This window comes from Lissotriton vulgaris, chromosome 5, assembly GCF_964263255.1.
Source record: "Lissotriton vulgaris chromosome 5, aLisVul1.2, whole genome shotgun sequence".
In the NCBI taxonomy this organism is placed as follows: domain Eukaryota; kingdom Metazoa; phylum Chordata; class Amphibia; order Caudata; family Salamandridae; genus Lissotriton; species Lissotriton vulgaris.
Window position 1 is genome coordinate 1,895,501,727 of NC_141693.1, and position 20,988 is coordinate 1,895,522,714.

The 20,988-nt window shown below is 49.1% G+C and overlaps 1 protein-coding gene across 4 annotated transcripts in view; it reads left to right on the forward strand.

Moving 5' to 3' along the window:
- LOC147717648 (E3 ubiquitin-protein ligase TRIM39-like) overlaps positions 1–20,988 on the forward strand; it is a 356,587-nt gene that overhangs the window by 200,142 nt on the left and 135,457 nt on the right. For 3 of the 4 annotated variants that reach the window (XM_086920540.1, XM_086920542.1, XM_086920541.1), the window contains exon 1: positions 285–698. The exons of the other annotated variant lie outside the window; for it this stretch is intronic. In XM_086920540.1, the coding sequence (XP_086776666.1) occupies positions 285–698 (414 nt within the window). Of the gene's footprint in view, positions 1–284; positions 699–20,988 lie in introns of those variants that run through there. 4 annotated transcript variants of the gene reach the window in all.

The window sequence follows — 20,988 nt, forward strand, 5'->3', positions numbered from 1 at the left end:
TGTATTGTACTACATAATATTCCCTTTGGATAAAACTGCCAATAAAAATTGTGTTTACAAAAAAAAAATGTGTTAATCATACACATTTAAAACTGCGGTCCTCCATACACACAGCCCCAGCTCAGACAGGACACCTGCTGCAGACATTTCCAGGTTAGATTTGTGGAAGTGCAGAGCAAATACAAACGTGTGTGTGTGTATAAGGAAGGAGAGCGAGAGACACTCCCACTTCTAAGGCTGCGAGAGACGAAACATAACTTCACCTCTTTCACTTCAGCAGGAACATGGCTGCAGCAAACCATCTCCGGAGCCTGAAGGAGGAGGCCACCTGCTCCATCTGTCTGGAATATTTCACAGACCCCATGTCTGTGAAGTGTGGACACACCTTCTGTCAGTCCTGTATCACTCGGTGCAAGAAGGGGATGATGAAAGACTTCTGCTGCCCTCAGTGCAGGAAAATATCACAGGACAAAACCCTCCGTCCCAACAGGCATCTGGCGAACATGGTGGAAACTTTGAAACAGATTCACATACCAAGTGCGATCACTGAAGAGGGGAATCTGTGCCTAAAACACGTAAAGAAACTGAAACTATTCTGTGAAGATGACCAGGAGCCCATCTGTGTGGTCTGCAGCATTTCACCTGACCACAAGCCTCACTCAGTGGTCCCTATTCGAGAGGCTGCCCAGGAGTACAAGGTATGTCTGCTATAGAGGTGGTCAGGGATTAGCTAGGCTAAACGGGATTCCCCATTCGAGTGGCTGCCGAGGAGTACCAGGTATGTGGACTCCAGCGCTGGGGCAAGGGTGGGACAGGCCAGATGTGCTTCCCATTAGAGAGGCCCCCAGGAGTACAAGGTATGTCCTGTAAAGAGCTGATACAGGGGTGTGGCCAGGCTACACTGTGTTCGTCCTTTTGGCGGCTGCCCAGGAATACACAGCCTTATGTGTGCTAAAGGTCTGGAGCTGGGGCTGGGCCAGGCAGACACCATGGACGTCAATTCACCAAAATACCAGGGGTAGCGCCGCGGAAGTGACTTCACATGCCCTTTGACCTTCACTTTCACTCACACATGCACACGCTTATACATACACATGCACACACACTGGCTACACATACACACACTTTCTGTTACATAAACACACGAAAAACTACAAGCAAGCACAAACCATACATACATTTCAAAGCATTTTTTTTCTTACCTCAGCTGCCACGGAACGTCATATTTCAGCTATTTGTACTCCATTTTTTATTAAACTAATAGCGGATAATGTAATATTATTCACTATTGGCATAACATTAAATTGACAAAAAAATAAGGACGAGCTGCTTCTGTTCCTGGCACTGGTTTTGCCACAGCTGACGCTGGGGGTCGCAAAGGCAGGGCCAGGAATCACAAGGGGCATGCCATGGCTGACGCTGCTTACCTTTCAAGTGTTTGTCCAGAATCAGAATCAGAAGAACAAGTTAAGACTCCTTTTTATACAAATATTGTATTTGAAAATCTGCTTAACAGAATGCCTAAAAGTAGTAAAAGATGCTGAAAAACACTGCATGGACTGCCACCTTCCCAATGGATGTGTCTCATACTAGTGTCTTCAAACTGAGACACTCCCAAAACCAGAGCCCCAAATAAATCTTTCCACCTCACCCCATCATGTCTGATGAAAGGTCACCGTTGGCCCTTTTAGTATTACTTCTAACAACATGTTGCAATCACATATATTTGTGTGCGCTTTTGAAAGGGTTTGCCTACTATATATGCAATGGTTACAGTGTTAAATATGTTCAATATATGCAATGGTTACATTGTTAAATATGTTCAAGGCTGTCTAGTGGCCACATGTTACGTGCAACATCTTCAGCTAGTCCTGGTGTTTTAGCCAACAGGGCATTGTATTTTGGAACTTATAGTTTTGTCCTCAATTTTGCAAGGAATATATAATAGCTTGTCTTGGATGAGTTTAGCTCATTTTGCAGGAAAAGGAATTTGGAGATTAACATCAAGAAAACCGAATATATGGTCTTCCACGCAAAAAACAATTAATTGCCCAAATCCCCAAATGGATGGAAGACCGTTAGAGAGAGTCTCTACCTTCGATTATCTAGGTATCTCACTGAACAATAAAATGGATTGGAGATCCCAGATAACGAAGGCTAACCTGAAGTTAACCCAGTCTTTGGGAGGCATCCTTAAAGTGTTTAAAAAGTGATCCCAAAATGTTATAGGCCCACCGGCTGAAGTTTACAAAATACAAGCAAGGGGATCATCTCTCTATGGTGCTGAACTCTGGGGACACTGTTCATCTCACTCACTACAAGTAACGGAGAATACCTTTCTCAGACAGTTGCTAGGGCTGCCGAAGAGCACGCCCCTAACTCCGCTTAGGATGGACCTTGACATCGGCCCCATTTCTGATGCTATTGCCTCTTGCTCTCTCCTCCTCTGGCGCCGTATAAGGAGTACGCCAGAGATAATTAACTATAGGGAGGAATTGAGGGATGTAATGTGCAAATTGGGGGCTACAAATTTACCTTGGTTATCCTATGTCAGGTGTCTGTGCTTTTCTCAGGGTTATGGTACTTTATGGCTGAACCCAGAGGACTTCTGTCCTAGTACCCCGAAAAAAGCCTTAGTCACAGCGATGAAGGAATTCAAACTTTCCCACTTAGTTAGGAGTACGAACTCATGCTCCTTGACATCAAGGTTTCTTGATGTCAAGCAGCAGTACAAATTGGAAAAGACCTTGGACAATATCCAACCTTTTTTGGCAAAAAAACTATTTATTCAATTTAGATTTGGAACCCTCCCATTAGGCGCATTTACAAATAAATGGAAGGGTTCAGCTCAATCTCTTTGCCCTGGTTGTGCTGTAGCGGAGGAGACAGAATTGCATGTAATACTTTTCTGTCCCGCTTACCATAGGACTAGATCGAAGTGGGGTTAGCAGCTGTGTAGAAACCTATGGCTAAGAAATTTCCAGGAGGTTTTTAGGCTAATTAAATATGAAACTGTGGTGATCTGTATTATGCAATATTTGTTGGAACTTCATGATGTCACCTGTGGGTTCCTCTTGTACTGTGCATTCTCCTCCAATGTTCTCTGTTTGGCAGTTGCAGCTGCCCTGTCTCTCCTTCATGCTGGACGGCTCTCTTCTCTTGAATAAATCTCCAAACAGCAGTTCCTGCCTCCGCCTCATCTTTACATTGGCGACTGAGGATGGTCAGCTGTTCCTCAGCTGTCGGATCTACTCACTAACTAACTCCCAGGAAAACGGTTTGGACTCTTGAACATTTTCCATACCTACGATCTACTTTCTTGTGAGTACTCTTTTTTTTTTTTTTTTCTCAAACATTTCCCCCACGTTTCACTTCAGAGAGCCGTCGCAGCCAACAGACTCTTTTTCTACTATTTGCCTCGTTTTGCGCATCAATCAATCAAGCAGCACACCCTCTAGCGCTTTGTTAACTGTTACTCTGCTTCGCGCTATTTACTCTTCTTTCTACTAGCGCTACGTCTTACCTGCGCTCCCTGTGCTTTCACCGTCTAAAGTCAAGTCCTACCGAGTGCTGTCCGTGTCTTCGCTGCTCCTCATCGACGCTGCATATTTCTCCGCTGCTTGCTCCGCCACCTTCGAGCTCCGCTACAGAATGATGACGTAGTGGAATCTCTCCATTCAGCGTCATCACGTTTCTTGTCTCCTTAACAACCAGCAAGACGCCCAGCGCCAGCACGCGTTTCCTCAGCAACCAACTAGACGCCCAGCGCCAGCACATGTTTCCTCAGCAACCAGCAAGACGCGTTCTGTTTATGCTTGTCACCACGTCATCTACGTCATAAAGCCTTCGCGTCCATCTCATTCCTGTCCGCTTTATCTTGACTTTGTCAGCTGTCGACTTCAATCCACACAGTTTACTTGTACAGCCAACGCATGCCGATGCGCACAGCTCTGAATTTCTCTCTACACTGATGAGCACAGTTTCAAATACTTCATCAGATTCATTCGCTTTCAGTCCACACAGCCAACGCACGCTGACGCGCACAGCTTTAAATAGTTCTCTACGCTGATGCGCACAGCTTTAAACACTTTACACGCTGATGTGCATGGTTTAAGCACACTATTTATCAATTCGACAAGGAAACAAATCTCACGCTGATGCGCACAGCCATAGTTCAGCCTGATTTTCCTCATTAACACGCCGGAGTATCCAGTTTCTACACGCTGACGTGCACAGCTGCTGCACGCATTTTTCTCTACACGCTGATGTGCACAGCTGCTGCACGCATTCTTTTCTACACGCTGACGTGCACAGCTACTGCACGCAGTTTCTCTACACGTTGACGTGCACAACTTTTGTTTCTTTCGACATGCTGATCTGCACGCATTTTCTCCCAACAAAAGAACAACACATCCAATCTGCCATATTTACAACAATTTTTTTTTTCTTGTACCTAAAAGAAAATTGAAGATCTCACAATGCAAAATGTATCTCCTCCTGCTCCTTTTCTTCAGACTCCTGGAGACCCTCCTCTTGAATGGAAACTTTGGTTGAGATCCTTTATGGCCTACCGAGGAGCAATTGATGGTCTTAGATACCGTGCAGAAAGAAAAAAAAGGTTTAATGTATTATCATCTTGGTGTAGAAGGGCAAAATGTTTTTGACCATTTACCAGTCTATGTTCCACCTACTGGCGAAACTCCCGACGAATTTGAAATAGCTATAGCTAAATTAGACAAGTATTTTGTTAAAACCAAGAATATGGTTGTACACCGTTATAAATTCTTTACTAGAGCTCAAAAACCCGAAGAAAGCATTAATACCTTTGTTACTGCCTTAAAAATACTTGCGTCTAAATGTGAATTTGACAATTTCACCTCTCAACTTATCAGAGACCAGCTTGTTGCTCGGTGCTCTTGCAAACAAATCCAAGGGAAACTTTTATCCTGCAAAGATCCTTCTCTTGACAAGGCTATTGATATAGCCAAAAGTATTGAAACATCCTTAGAAGATTCAAAACAATTAGAGGTTTCTCTTTCTAATACTTCCATCTCTGGTGCTGTTTCCACTAAGGTACCTTTTCCGACCAAATCTCCCATTTCCATTTCTCGTGACTCTCGTGGCTATTTCAAAAGAATGGGAAACACCAGTTTTAGAAGACCTTTCATGCCTAATAGACAATTCAGCCAAAGTACTTTCTGTTATAGATGTGGCTCTTCTTACCATGCTTCCAATTTTAAAAATTGTCCTGCTGCCAATCAACAATGCACTCAATGTGGGAAAAATGGTCATTTTTCAAGAGTATGCATGAGAGGTAGAAGGGGTAATGTACGTAGTGTCATGTGTGAAAATGATTCCTTTCAAGACTCAAATCCCCTTGAGCTTTCAACTGAACATTCTGAATGTGATGTGACCAATCAGGAATATATTGTTGTAGTGAAAGACAATGACACTATTAGCCGTACTTTTCTTGTCCCTGATCCTGAAGTTGATGCCACTATTGACAATCACCATATCCTACTACTGGTAGACACCGGTGCTCGCATCACTATCGTTTCCTATGAGAAATATTCTCACCTTTGGCAAAATAAATGTCTACTTCCTCCTGATGTCCTTTCTGTGGCTTTTGAAGGAAGCAGAATCAACCTTCTAGGTTATTTCTTGGCCGAAATCTCCATCTTTAGCAAATCCATCAAGGGGAAGGTCTATGTTGCCAAACGTGGTATCAATGTTCTAGGACTCATACATCAGGCAGAATTTGGTGTTACCATTAAACCTGGTTTACCCAACCCTGTATTCATTGAAGGATGCAATCTCTCCTCTCCTGCATCTTCTATCCCTGTTTGCAACATCTTTAATAGTGAATTCTGGGAGCACAAATATAAAAAAAAATTTGAAGATCGTTTGGGCAAGATTACCAATTTTCAACACTTTATCAAGGTCAAAGATGGTGTTTCCCCAATCAAACACAAGCTTAGGAACGTTCCCCTTAGTATTAGAGAAGATTTGTCCAAACACCTCAAGTCATTATGCGAGCAAGAAATCATTGAAAAGGTAGAATCCACATTATGGCTTTCTCCCATTGTTCTTGCCAGAAAAAGGTCTGGCGATCTCAGGATGTGTGTGGACTTACGCAGTCTCAATGAAGCTATCTGGGTCGATGGCTTTCCCCTCCCTCGCATTGAGGATTTGATAGCTAAAGTGGGCTCATCCACTTGGTTTTCTAAACTTGATTTAAAGGCAGCCTACCACCAGATTGAGTTACATCCACTCTCTCGTCATCTCACTGCTTTTGTAACTCCTGATGGAGTTTTTCAATTTTGTCGTCTTCCCTTTGGGTTGGCGTCTGCCGCCGCTGTTTTTCAGCGTATTATGTCTGAAATGTTTGAGGAACTCTCTAATGTTGTCGTCTTCCAGGATGACATCCTTATCTTCACTCAAACTGAACACGAACATAATTTAGTCATTGACCAAGTTTTCAACATTTTGGAAAAAAGAGGTGTAACCCTACAAAAGAGTAAATGTGTATTCAAAACTAGAGAAGTAGAATACCTTGGTCATACCATTTCTGAATGTGGTATTAAGCCCAGGCCAGGTCTAGTCAAGAGTATCATTGAGGCCCCTGCTCCTTCTAACAAGGAACAGCTTCTGTCCTTCCTCGGTCTCTGTGAGTTCTACTCCAAATTCATGAGAGACTACGCCAAGACCACTGAATGTTTTAGACTTCTACTCAAAAAAGGCGCCACCTTCAGCTGGTCTGATGAGTGTGAGAAAGGTTTCCAGCTTATCAAAGAACACATCACCAAAGCTCCTGCTCTTCAACCTTTCAATGGCAACAGAGAAACTTTTGTCACCGTTGACGCCTGTGAATATGGCCTAGGAGCTGTTCTCTCACAATTGGCCTACGGTAAAGAATTTACTGTAGGGTTTGCCTCCAGGACTCTCCGCCCTGTCGAGCGAAAATATTCTGTTATCGAAAAGGAACTCCTGGCCTGTGCTTGGAGTGTTGAAAAGTTTAAATCTTACTTATGGGGCAGACCATTTGTCCTTCAAACTGATCATCGACCTCTCGTCGACATTCTATCCGGCAGAAACGTCAAGCGCACCACAGCACGGTTGGCTAGACTCTCCACCAAACTGTTAGAATTCAACTTCAAAGTTATCTACATTCCTGGAGGCAAGAACAAACGCGCTGACTGTCTTTACAGGTTACCCATACCAGAACCTAACGAAAATGAGTGGGAAACAGAAATTGAAGAGTGTTTTGTGGCCAACATTTCACAAATTTCCATTTCTTTTGCTGAGAATGATTGGGTTAATGCTGTCGAGAATGATGCTGTACTTAAGGATGTTGTCTCCTTCATTCAGAAAGGTTGGCCCAAGGAAAAATCTCTTTCTCCTGAAGTCCAGATTTATTGGAAAATCAATTCCGAACTTTCCTTGGAAAGTGGTAAAATTGTTAGGGGCAATAAATTTATCCCTCCCTCTGTTTATCGGGAAAGGATTATTGCTGATGCTCATTCTGGGCATCTAGGTGCCACCATTACTAAAAGAAATGTCAGATCAAATTTCTGGTGGCCTAGAATGGACAATCAAATTGTGGATGCTGTCAAACTTTGCACACGCTGTAACACCAGCGATAAAGTCCTTATCTTGGAAGGTGTTAGTGATTCTGTTGTTCCCCCACCCAGCAGAGCTTGGCAAAAAATCAGCCTGGACTTTCTGGGTCCATTTCATGTTCTTCCCAACACTTCCAAGTACTTTTTGGTCCTCGTCGATCACCTCTCTAGGTGGGTCGAGGTTGAACCTATCAATGTTCCCAATTCAAAGAGCGTTATTGATTGCCTGACCAAAATTTTTCTGAGGGAGGGTTGTCCGGAAGAAATTCTCACCGACAATGGGGTTCAATTTATCTCTAAGGAAATGAGTGTTTTCTTGAATAGTTGTTGTATCAAACACACCAGAACTCCCTTGTATCACCCTCAGAGCAATGGCAAAACCGAGAGGTTCAATAGAGTTATTGTTGAATGTGTGCAGGCCGCCTTCAATTCCAATAGCTGTATTTTCCAGGCTGTAAAGGATCTTGTATGGTCTTATAGAATCTCTCCACATGTTGCTACAGGTTTTTCACCTTTTGAATTGATGAGAGGAAGGAAAGCCTCTTCTCAAGCTCTTCCCTTTTGGATGGTCAAGAGTCTCCACAAAGGTTGTGATTTGGAAGTAGCATGGGATTGTGCCAACAAAAAATCTTCCAACTCTCTGCCTTGTGACGTGGAACATCGCAAGAGGTCTTTTCACAGTATTCATGCTGGTGATTGGGTCAAGATTAAAAATTCTGTCACTGTTAAAAAAGGTCTTTCCAAATTTCTTGATTCCCAACAAGTTGTAGAAGTTCGCAAAAATGCTGTCAAATTGTCTAATGGTAATTGGTGGAGCACTTCTCGCGTTGCCAGAGATCCTTCTCGTGCTTCACGTGCAACTGTTCCTACCCCCAATGTTCCTATTGACAATGGTTTGAGGAAAAGCTCAAGGTTGACTGTTAGACCCAACAGATTTCGTGACTATGTTTAATTCATCATTCATTGTTGTTTCCTCTTGTTTTTCTTTTGGAAAGGGGGGAGGTGTGTGGTGATCTGTATTATGCAATACTTGTTGGAACTTCATGATGTCACCTGTGGGTTCCTCTTGTACTGTGCATTCTCCTCCAATGTTCTCTGTTTGGCAGTTGCAGCTGCCCTGTCTCTCCTTCATGCTGGACGGCTCTCTTCTCTTGAATAAATCTCCTGCCTCCGCCTCATCTTTACAGAAACCTCACCACTTTTTGTAGTCACAACCTCAAAATTCCTATTTGCAATGTGGTGTACCCGCAGAGGAATACTAAAGGGAATAGAGCTGGTCAATAGATGACGTTCCTGTTTGTATTAGTGTATTATTCACTTTGCTGCTATGCAACAATGTAGTGAACGAGATGATAATAATCATGCCCTTATCTTTTTAGTATGTAAGTTTTAGCATTATCTTTCTAATTTATTTACTTTTTAACATGCAGTTTAATAGAACATGGATTGAAGCATCAGTCATGTTTTTAATCTTCTTATATATTGTATAATAGATTGTGCTCTGGGTTCCCCCTGCAAGTGCTTCCGAAATCTGCGGGATTGGGCACCTATTTATCATGAGCCATGGCTGTCATTGTTGTAATCTACTGTTGTACATAATTAATTCTGGTCATTGATGTTAAATTTTAACTTGCCCCTTTGCAATCTTCTCAATTTTGAGTTGCACTTGATGTATGTATATTTTATTTTGCTTGTATGGCTGTACAGCCGAAATAAAGTATTTTGACTGACTGACTGATAATAAATTAAAGTATGCATGCTAATTGTATATAAAATGCCCATATTTGCCACATTGGATAATGGAGTAAAATAAAAAGAAAGGTGTTTTTTTTTTATAAAATGTATTTTAGTCTCTTTAAAGTCTCTGACACATTTTGGCTCTTTTGCTTCCAATATATTTTCATGTTCGCCTGTTGGATATTTGCTAATAAAAATAAGCTAGTACATTGCACTTGGATATTTCTTTTTTTTTTTTTAAATTTTATTTTGCAATATATCAGTTGAAAATAGAAGGGGGGGTAGACAGTAAGAGGGGAAACAGAAAGGAAGAAGAAAGGTAGGCGACATACCGCCACAAGACCCCACACAGGGGGCGCAAAAAAGGGGGGGGGGTGGGCTCATCCAAAGAGGAAGGGCGGTATGGTTCCATAGTCCGCAGGCAATGAAAAAGCTCAAGTCCAGTATAGGCACCCTCAAGTCGACAAGACCGCCCAAACTCCGCTCACGGCCCAGTGGCCCTCCCAAGGCATAGCTAGTCGCCGCGAGAGAGCAGAAAGGAAGAAGAACATGAGACACTCACCCCAACTACCCCCCACCCTCGTCCCTCCCCAACATCACCCTCCCCCCAGTGGCGGCGACCAACAAACATAGCAAACAATACAGACTTTCTGGAGATCAAATTTGGAAGAGATGGAGAGACCGCAGCGTTGACAGGCATACAGCCGAGGGTAAACCTCGGGACAGAAATCGCACAAGTGAGCCCCAGTTGTACATGAAATTCTTAAAGTTCCCCAGGAAGATGTCAGAGAGGCGTTCCATGCTCAACAGACGCCACAGTCGAGCATGCCACAAGGAAGTAGCCGGGGTAGATGGGGACTTCCACGCTGCCGCCAGAGTCACCTTGGCCGCACCCAAACACAACCACATAACACGCTTATCCGCCCTGGTCTGGTGTTCAAGCAGTGGATCCCTAAGCCCCAATAGGACAAAGTCCATGGAATTCGGAACCGGATAACCCAAAATGTCTCTAATGTGGGACAGAATCTCAGCCCAGAACGGCTGAATGGTGGGGCAATCCCACCATATATGCTTAAAGTCTCCCAGCATCCCACAGCCCCGCCAGCACCTATCCGAGGTGGCCGGGAATATGCGGTGTAATTTGGCGGGGTACATGTACCAATCAAAGATGAGTTTCATATGTGTTTCCCTGAGGTCAGTAGAGTGATTGTGCGTTGTCACATCCCTCCATAGGGCCCGCCATTCGGTGGCAGAGATGTCCCTCCCCAGTGTGGATTCCCAATGGTCTTGATATCGAGGTCGTGGTGACACGGCAGAATCCAATAACAATTTGTACAGGAAAGAAATTGTACCCCTCATGGTAGAAGTGTGAAGAAGGAAGGTCTCAAATTGTGACAAGGGTCTGGTGGCCGCGTCTACTACGGCAGGCGACGTCGCCCAATGTAGGAGTTGGAGATGCCGAAAGCGTTCTGTCGGGAGGATATCGTAGTCCCTCATACAGTTGTGGAAAGTGAGGGGTTCAGCGCCATGGAACAGGTGGGTGAGGGCTCTACAGCCCCCCTTCCTCCAAGCGTCGAAGGGACCCTCCTCTAGGGCTGGGGGAAAGGCCGGATTGAAGTGAATCGGGGTGAATGGGGACGGGAACGTGGTCCAACGGTCGTCACCGCTCACCGTGTCCCACACCTTCAGCACCGTACTCGTGGGGGTGCTAATGTAGGCATTCTTGGGGCGGTCTGCCTTAGGCTTCCAGGCCAGATCCCAGTTGGAGTGGCCCGCAACGCTACGATCCATGTGGAGCCAATGCTTTTCCGACTTCTGTTGGGACCACTCCACGATGACCCTCAGTTGGGCAGCTTTGTAATACAAATGCATGTCTGGGAAGCCTACCCCCCCTTCCAAGCGCGGGCGCCTCAGGACGTGGAATGGAAGTCGTGCTCGGCCTCCCTGCCAGACATATCGTAGCATCATGGTCTTCAATCGGCGAAAGTAGTCTAGTCCTACCGGAATAGGCAAAGCCTGAAATAAATACAACAGTTTGGGAAGGAGCACCATTTTAAGGGCGTGGATCCTGCCTAGCCACGAGATGAATTTAGGCTTCCAACGATCCAGCTCAGTCCGCATCGAGGAAAGCATCGGAGGGAAATTAGCGTGGAACAGGGCATTCACGGAGGAAGTCAACCGCACGCCCAGGTAGAGCAAGGATTCCGTCGCCCAAGCTAGCGGAGTGAGCTGCCTGGTCATTTGCACCTCCCCCGCCGAGAGGGTCAGGTTTAGGATGTAGGATTTATCGAAATTAACCTTGAAGCCCGCGACCGCCTCGTAGGCAGAGAGCACAGAGTGGACATGTGGCAGCGACAGCGCCGGCTCTTTGATAGACAGTAAGACATCGTCCGCAAAGAGCGAGATTTTGTGCTGCTCGCCCGTAAAGGGAAGCCCTAGAATCCTCTCATTGTCTCGCACCGCCAACGCCAATGGCTCAATGCTAAGAGCATAGAGAAGGGGTGAGAGGGGGCAGCCCTGGCGCGTCCCTCGGGAGTGGCGAAAACTCGCGGATCTATGGCCATTGATCAGCACACGGGATGTGGGCCTACTGTAATTAGCCTCAATCATCCTCACGAAAGAAGGCGAGAAACCGAAGGCCAATAGAGTCTGGTGCAAAAACCCCCAGTCGACGCGGTCGAAAGCCTTCTCTGCGTCGAGTCCGACTAACACCGCGGGTATGCGGAAACGCTCCGCCTTTTCGATGAGGTGTATGACGCGGCGTAGGTTGTCGTGGGTCTGTCTGCCTTTAATAAATCCCGATTGATCAGGATGGATCAGGGCAGGCATCAGGTCTTGCATCCTGCCCGCCAATATAGAAGAATACAGTTTGGCGTCCAGGTTGAGAAGTGCTATCGGGCGGTAGGATGTACAAAGAGCAGGATCCTTCCCCGGTTTGGGAATAACGCTGATCAACGCCTCAGCCATAGAATCCGTGGTCCTACCGTCAGTCGCCATTGCGTTGAAGAGGGAGACCAGGTAGTCGCACACTTCAGAGGCAAACGTTTTGTAAAAAAGGGCCGTGTAGCCGTCAGGCCCGGGGGCCTTGTGTAGCTTCAGGCCCTTAATGGCATCCAAGACTTCCTCCCGAGTGATGGGGGAGGATAGGGACTCGTTCCACTCCTTAGAAACCTTCGGGAGAGACAGGCCCTCCAGGAATCTTGATTGTGCGCCGGGATCGAGAGCGTCGCTCGAGTAGAGTGCCGCATAAAAGCGCCCGAAGATGGCCGCTTTGTCCGCGTCTCTATGCTGAACAGAGCCCACTTGATCACGAATGCCCCCGATATAGTCCTTCTCGCGCTTGTCCCGGAGTTGCCGGGCAAGATGGCGCCCGATCTTGTTGCCCTGGGAGTAGGAGGTACGTCGAAGTCGCAAAAGAGTGAATTCCGCCCTGTTATTATAATGGGCCCTCAGTTTCCCTCGGACCGCCGTCAGGGGGCGAAGGGTCACCCTGGAGGGGTTCGCCTTGTGGGCCTGCTCTAAAGTAGCCAACTCCAATTCCAGAGCCTCCCTCTCTTCGCGCCGTAGCCTGTTCAGATTTGCGTTGAGGGCGAGGCATTGCCCCGTAAGGAGGCCTTGCACGCGTCCCACGTGGTATACACCGACGTGTCTGACGGCGGGTTAAGGAGGAAAAAATCACCAATTGCCTTGCGCAGGGCCTTACACGACACCTCATCTCGCACTAGCGCTGCCGGGAAATACCACTTGCTCCAACCATCCCCCCCGGTGGCCCAGTGCAGTCCCAGAACCACAAGGCTATGATCCGATAGCGAGAGTGGAAAAATGTCAGCTAATTGTACGTCCCCTCGAAGGGCCTGACTCAGCAAGATATAATCAATGCGGGAGTACGAGTGGTGTACGTTGGAAAAAAAGGTGTAATCTCTGGTCTGTGAGTGGAGAAAGCGCCAACTGTCGATCAGTCCCAGGTCTCCCAACTGCCGTTTAGTTTCGTCTGAGAAGACGCCAGTGTCTGCCCTGCGGCCTCCAGAGCTATCCAGACCCCTGTCCCACACCATATTGAAATCGCCTAGCAAAAGTAAATGACCCTCCACAAAGTCCCCCATCTTGTCTAACAGATCCTGCAGGAAGCCATTCTGTCCCGCATTAGGGGCATACAACACAGCAAATGTACACAAGCGCCCCCGCAACAGTCCCTTCACCAACAGCCAACGGCCGTCCCTATCCGCACTCACCCCCACGGGCTGAAAATACAGGGAAGCCCGAAAGAGTAGGGCCACCCCCCTGTGCTTTGTGGCCGCAGAGGCCCTATAGATAAGGGGGAACTGCCGATGTCGAAGCCTCAACTCATCCCTCCTAGCCAGGTGGGTCTCCTGGAGGGCCACCACATCCAAATGGTGATCTATGATGTACTTCCAGAGTTTCTGTCTCTTCTGCGGAGAGTAAAGGCCCTTCACATTCCATGTTCCTATGCTGACAGGCATAAGGGATTATACAGATTCCACGCCATGCACACAGCCAAACAGCCACGGTGCTCGCACCGGATCCACACACGCTCCACAAACCAAGCCCAGGGGAGGTAGATATACACGGGGACTCTAGGGAAGAACCCCAGCCACAACCAACCCAGAAGGCCCGCCCGGTCACTCCGCAAGCCCCGTGAGGCATCTACATTCCCAAGGTACGCAAGGGTCCATGAAAGCAGACCCCCAAACCATATACAAAGCACAAAAGAAACTATCGACAAAGGTCCTCTCCACACACACTCATCACACAACGTCGCCGCCACTCCCCGAACTCCCTTCCCCAACCCAGAACATCCCGCCATGACACCCATGTTCAGAGCGCTAACAATCCCACCCCTAACCCCCCCAAGAACAAAGAATAACAAAATGCAACACAGTGCACTGAACCTGAACCACGCAGTCTTCAGTTCCATAAGGTCCTGGTCCAAAAGTTCCCCGTTGGTCCGGGGTTGGGGCAGGGGGGACCACCTGGGGACCCCCAGGTCCAAGGTCCGGGGTGTCTTCTCCAAAAGTACCATAGTACCCCGAGGACCTCAGGCCAAGAGCCCCTCCGACGCCACTCCATAAGACCGGGGTCACGCTGCTCCAGAGCTCATCTGGGAATCCGTCGCAGTGGCGGAGGCCACCGAAGCCACAGCGGCCCCCCTCTCCTGCTCACTAGTCGCCGGATCCGGCCGCCGCCTCTCCGGGGACAGGCCCACCCCGTGCCACGAGGAAGAACGACGCCGTCTCCGGAATAGGGATCCCCGTGGCTCCTGCAACGGCTCTGTGTCCTCAATGCCCAGAAGATCCTTCGCCTCCCGCAGGGAATTGATCTGTCGCAACCGATTCTCCCATCTAAAGATGATCCGGAAAGGATGCCCCCAGGAGTAGGATATGCCGCGCTCCCGGAGAAAGGCGGTCACAGGACGGAAGTCCCTTCGTTTCTGCAAGGTCGTCGCTGCCAGGTCCTGGTAAAGCTGGGGGTGATGGCCCCTGAATTGCAGCGAGGCAGTGGTTCTCGCTTTCCTCAATATCTTCTCCTTCAACTGGAAGTCATGTACGCATACGAGGATATCCGGCGGCGGACCCCCGCCCCTCCTGGGCAGCCCCACTCTGTGCACCCTATCCATCTGGACGTCGTGCACCTCTTCGTCCTCTAGGATCTGGAGAAACAGCGCCAGGACGTATCCACGCAGGTCTCCCGCTTCCCCGTCCCACGGCACTGCTTTGATGCGAATGTTATTTCTTCTGGAGCGGTTCTCCAAATCCTCCGCATGGGTTTGCAAATCCAGATTTTGCTCTGTGAGGCGTATGATATCCTGTTGGAGTTGGTGCACATCGTTCGCAATGCTAAGGTCATGGTCCTCCAACGTCGCCACTCTCTCCCCAATCCCATCCACGTCTCTCCGCACCTCCCTGAGGTCCGAGGCCAGCTGGGTACGAAGCTCTGAGATGTCTTCTTTGATAGTCGCGAAGAGTTCCTTCATGAAGGCTTTAGTTGCCGGTGCTTCATCATCCGATTGCCTGGAGGAACCGCTGGCACCGGGCGACGCCGGTTGCTGCGACGATTTGGGGGCTACGTCCTTCCCCGTCTTCCCCCCTCTGCGCTGTGAGTTGGACATGGCTGCGGTCTGCTCCCACGCACTTCCACCTAGGCCCAGGAGAACCGCAGCCGGGAGGCCGAGATGCGGGCCGGCGATGCACCGCGCCGGGGCGGTCCGCTGGAGACGCTATTCGCCCTCTCCGATACGAGAGCACCGACCAAAGTGCGGCTCCTCTTCCACCAAGCCACCTCCACGCAGTGATGCCGCTAGTATTCAGGGGTCCCTCCGGCCCTAGGGAGGCCCACACCCCAAGGCTGGTGACCGGTGCAGGTTCCCACTACAGCTCGTGTCCTCACCAGTGCCCAGGACCCGGGAGGGGCCGGTCCGGACGGTCACCGTCAGAACCTCTCCAAGGTAGTGCCAGGCGCTCCGCCGCCAGTAGGGCCCACCCAGGTGGGCAGCAGTCCAAGTGCCCCGCTTTCCAGAACTGCGCTAGCAAACCGCAAGGTCTCCGCACCCCCTGGTGCCAGTGTACAGCTGAAGGTTGTAGCTGCGCCGGCGGGGCTTCCCTCGGGGGGGGTGCACCACAGTCGCAATGGCAGGGCACTCCACAAGGTCCATCAGCAGGGCCACTGAAGAAGTAAAGTCCCTCCACCACTACGGGCCAGCCACCCACGTTGCACAGCACTTCGTGCGTTATGCCGGCGCGTAGAAGACCACGCGCCGGCCCCCCAGTCACTCGTAGTCACTCGGCCCAAGTATGGAAGGCCTCAGCGTGGCATGTGTCCCAGGGAGGTACTGGGCCTCGCTACTCTGCAGCTCCGCTTTCCTTCCCCCGCCGGTACGCTCACCAGTCCGCAGCTTTCCGAGGGGGGGGGATCCGCTCGCTCTGATCCCGCCGGGCCTGTGTACAACGTCCGTTGTCGGCGTTTTCAGGGGCAGCTCTCAGGCTCGTCGCCGGCTCCTCAGTCAACTCCCGTCGGCTCCAGTCCCGGCGTGGTCCGCCAAGGCACCTTCAAGCGCGGAGCAGCAAGCGTCCCCCGGCTGGCGCGGTCCGCAGTCCGCCTCTCCCGCTCACCGCGGCACAGCACACGCCGATGTCGCGTCCGGGCCCAGGACCGCTCCGCCTCCTCCGGCCTCCGGGTCACGCGAGGCCGCTGACTCTCAGGCCTCAGCTCGGCTCCCTCCGAACAGCTCCTGCCGGTCACCCCTCACCGAGGCGACGACACCGGGACACGCCGCCAGCAAGCGGCAGCCTCCGCCGAACGAGCAGCACAGGCAGAACGCCTCAGGACCCCGCTGTAAGTTGCTGTGCAGGATCGGCGTCGGAGAGGCTCGAGAAAGCGTCCTACTCCGACGCCATCTTGGCCACGCCCCCGGATATTTCTTTTAACATAGGTTTATCCTTTTAGAAGCTCCCAGGGAAATTATTCTACACAAAGAGGGGCACGGGATTCAAAAGTTTGAAGACCATTGCCTATACCAAACATTGAAAATAAAACTTTAAACTTACACTGTCGTTCACAAGCTCATAATCACACGGTAGAGCAGAAGTAATACTTCTTTCTGCAATACTTGTAGAGATACAGCTCTTGGCTATTGGAAGTGGCCTAGGTATGTGTAATATATAGGTCAGGGGTAGGGCGAGGCTGACCTCAGTTGGCTGTTGAAGCAAAGGGGTTCTTAGGCCAAAACATCTAATATATTTCTGAGTTGGCTTTGGAGCGGCCAGTCGAAAACTAGTTTTTAGATTTGGCTGTAGTGTGCATTTAAGCTATTCATTGCATATGTTATGTCACAACAAAAATAAAACAATCATTGGTCTCTCAAGAATGAGATTCCATGTGGTGTTCTACCCAATCCTAGCCTCTGGAATGTGGGCACGCAGGTAGAATGTGTAGTGGAATGTTGGGTACGTTATTGTAAGCATACATGGGCATCCGCAGAAATTTTTCAAGGCTAACCTGGCTAACGAAGGGCGTGGCTAATATTAATCAATAGGGGTGGGGCCAAAATGGCAGACAATCAGGATCTGGTAATGTTCAGGCCAAGCTGAGAAAAAAAGTGGTGAATTCTGCATTTGAATCTGGACAACAACTAGAGCACACTTATGAACCCTAATATTACCCCCCTGGCCCCTTAAAACTCCTACATGAACTAATCCCTAAAATTAGCCCCCTGGCACCCCATAACCCATACCCGCCCTGACCCCTAAAGTTGTCCCCCTGGTACCCCAAAACCTATACCCGCCATGAACCCTAAAATGTCCCCCCTTGCAACCCAAGACCCATACCCTCCCTGAACCCTACAATTACCCCTTGCACCCCAAAACTCATACACACCTTGAACCCTAAAATTATCACTGCCACCCCAAAACCCATACCCACCCTAAACCCTAAAATTACCCCACTGGCATCCCAAAAGATGAACGCAATGGGGCAGATTTACAAGCCAACTTGCATGGGTGTAAATTCAGGACTGTGAGTCAAGTCAAGTCAATAAATTTATATAGCGTGCTACATACCCAGAGGGTCTCAAGGCGCTTGGAGAAGGGTGGGGAATTACTTGTCAAATATCCACGTTTTAAGTTGCTTTCTGAATGCTAGGTGGTTCTGAGTAAGGCGAAGGTGAGTGGGAAGTGAGTTCCAGGTTTTAGCTGCCAGGTAGGAGAAGGATCTACCTCCCATGGTGGTTTTGTTGATGCGAGGTACAGTGGCAAGGGCTTGGTTGGCGAATCGTAGCTGGCGGGAGGGGGTGTAGAAGGACAGTCTTGTGTTGAGGCATTCGGGTCCGATTTCGTAGAGCGCTTTGTGTGCGTGGGTTAGGAGCCGGAAAGTAATCCTCTTATTGACGGGGAGCCAGTGGAGGTTTTTCAGGTGTCCAGAGATGTGATCTTTACGCGGGATGTCTAGTATGAGCCTGGCTGAAGCGTTCTGGATGCGTTGGAGTTTTTTCTGGAGTTTTGCGGTGGTACCGGCGTAGAGGGTGTTTCCGTAGTCCAGACGGCTCGTGACCAGAGCGTGGGTGACTGTTTTTCTAGTTTCGGTGGGGATCCAGCGAAATTTTTTTTTGAGCATGCGAAGAATGTTGAAGCAAGATGAAGAAACGGCGTTGACTTCTCTGTTCATCGAGAGTGAGGAATCCAGGATGACGCCCAGGTTCCGTGCGTGGTCCGTCGGATGGGTGCTTTTCCAAGGGCCTCTGGCCACCAAGAGTCATCCCAGGCGGAGGGGGAGGTGCCTAGGATGAGGACTTCTGTTTTGTCTGAGTTCAGTTTCAGACGGCTGTGCTTCATACATTCGGCTACTTCTTTCATTCCTTCATGCAGGTTGGTTTTGGCGGTGTTAGGGTCTTTGGTGAGTGAGAGGATCAGTTGAGTGTCATCAGCGTAGGAGATGATGTTGAGGTTATGTTGGCGTACGATGGCCGCGAGGGGGCTCATGTATACGTTGAAGAGGGTGGGGCTGAGTGAAGATCCTTGTGGTACGCCGCAGATGACTTCAGTGGCCTCTGACTTGAATGGTGGAAGGCGGACTCTCTGGGTTCTTCCGGTGAGGAACGAGGTGATCCATTCCAGTGCTTTTCCTTGGATTCCGACGTTTCTGAAGCGTTGTAAAAGGGTGCTATGACAGACCGTGTCGAAGGCTGCGGAGAGGTCGAGGAGGATGAGGGCGACTGTGTCTCCATTGTCCAGTAGAGTTCGAATGTCGTCTGTTGCTGCGATGAGGGCGGTTTCAGTGCTGTGCTTGGCTCGGAAGCCGGATTGTGAGGAGTCGAGGGATTTGTTGGTTTCGAGGAATGCGGCGAGCTGGTTGTTGACCGCTTTCTCGATGACTTTGGCCGGGAATGGAAGGAGTGAGATAGGGCGGTAGTTTTTGAGTTCGGTGGGGTCAGCTGTGGGTTTCTTCAGGAGGGCGCTGAGTTCGGCATGTTTCCAGCTTTCCGGGAAGGTTGCAGAGTTGAGGGAGCAGTTGATGACGTCTCGGAGGTGCGGTGCTATAATGGAGTCTGCTTTGTTAAAGATGTGGTGAGGGCATGGGTCCCACGCACACAAAGCACTCTACGAAATCGGACCAGAATGCCTCAACGCACGACTGTCCTTCTACACCCCCTCACGCCAGCTACGATCATCCAACCAAGCCCTGGCCACTGTACCTCGCATCAACAAAACCACCATGAGAGGTAGATCCTTTTCCTACCTGGCAGCTAAAACCTGGAACTCACTTCCCACTCACCTTCGCCTTACTCAGAACCACCTAGCATTCAGAAAGCAACTTAAAACGTGAATATTTGACCAGTAATTCCCCACCCCTCTTCAAGCGCCTTGAGACCCTCTGGGTATGTAGCGCGCTATATAAATTTTCTGACTTGACTTGACTTGGGGGATCCTGAGTGGATAGAGTTCATCAGGCGGATGGTGTCCTCAGTGGAGATTGGCTTCCAGTCATTGAGGATGTTCAGGGGGGGTGGGGGTCCTGCAGGGGGTTGGGTGGGTTGGTCTTCGGGTCGGTTGTCGAAGCTGTTGTGGATGTCAGCAATTTTGTTGTGGAAGAATGAGGCTAGGGAGTCGCAGAGGGCTTGAGAGGGGGTGATGTCGTTGGAGTTGGCTGAGGGGTTGGTGAATTCCTTGACGATGTTGAATAATTCCTTGCTGTTGTGGGCGTTGCTATCTAGTCGGTCCTTGAAGGCGGCTTTCTTGGCATTCCGGATCAGTCGGTGGTGTATGCGGGTGGCGTTTTTGAAGGCGTCCTTGGTGCTGGTGGTTGGGTCTTTTTTCCAGGCCTTCTCCAGGGAGCGACAGAGTTTCTTGGATTTCTTAAGATCATCGTTGAACCAGGAGGCCTTCTTGCTGCCTAGTTTGATTTGTCGTTTTTTCAGTGGTGCTAGGATGTCGGCGCTGTTGGATAACCATTGGGTGAGGTTGGTGGCTGCTTGGTCTGGGTTTGAGGAGTGGGCTGGGGGGTTTTGGAGAAGCGATGAGGAGATCTGGTCGATGGTGATTTTGTTCCAGTTTCTTTGCAGAGTGGGTTGGGGGTGGTTGTTAGATGTGGGCTTGTTGTAGGTAAAGTGAACGCAGCTGTGGTCAGTCCAAAGGAGAGCTGTGGTGTGGCTGAAGGAGACATGTTTGCTGGAGGTGACAAAGGTCGAAATTCGGGACAAATATTCATGACAGCGGTTCAAAATTCTGGCAAAAGGTAAGGTTTACAGACATATACTATTGCGCAACCTTCTCTGATGTAATTAAGTAAATAGACAACCACTAAAGTACAATTGAAAATAAGTTTATATTATGTTGAGACAATAGTGCACTTCATGGTTTGTCAGTGTACGCGCAGCTTTAAGCAAATGTGCAGGTCTTTTTGTGGTAACAAAACCGCCCCACCTTTCCAGCTCCCAGAGAAAAAACCTGATGCGCAGACCGTCCAGTCTGGCCTTGATACCACCCTCCAAAGGCGCCTTTCCTCTTCACATAGACCCTCTCTCATGCACTACTCATCCCAAGTATGTGGCAGAATTTTGGAGTGCATTACAACACACACATATTATAAAGAGACAATCACTCATATAAATGGTAAAGTCAAT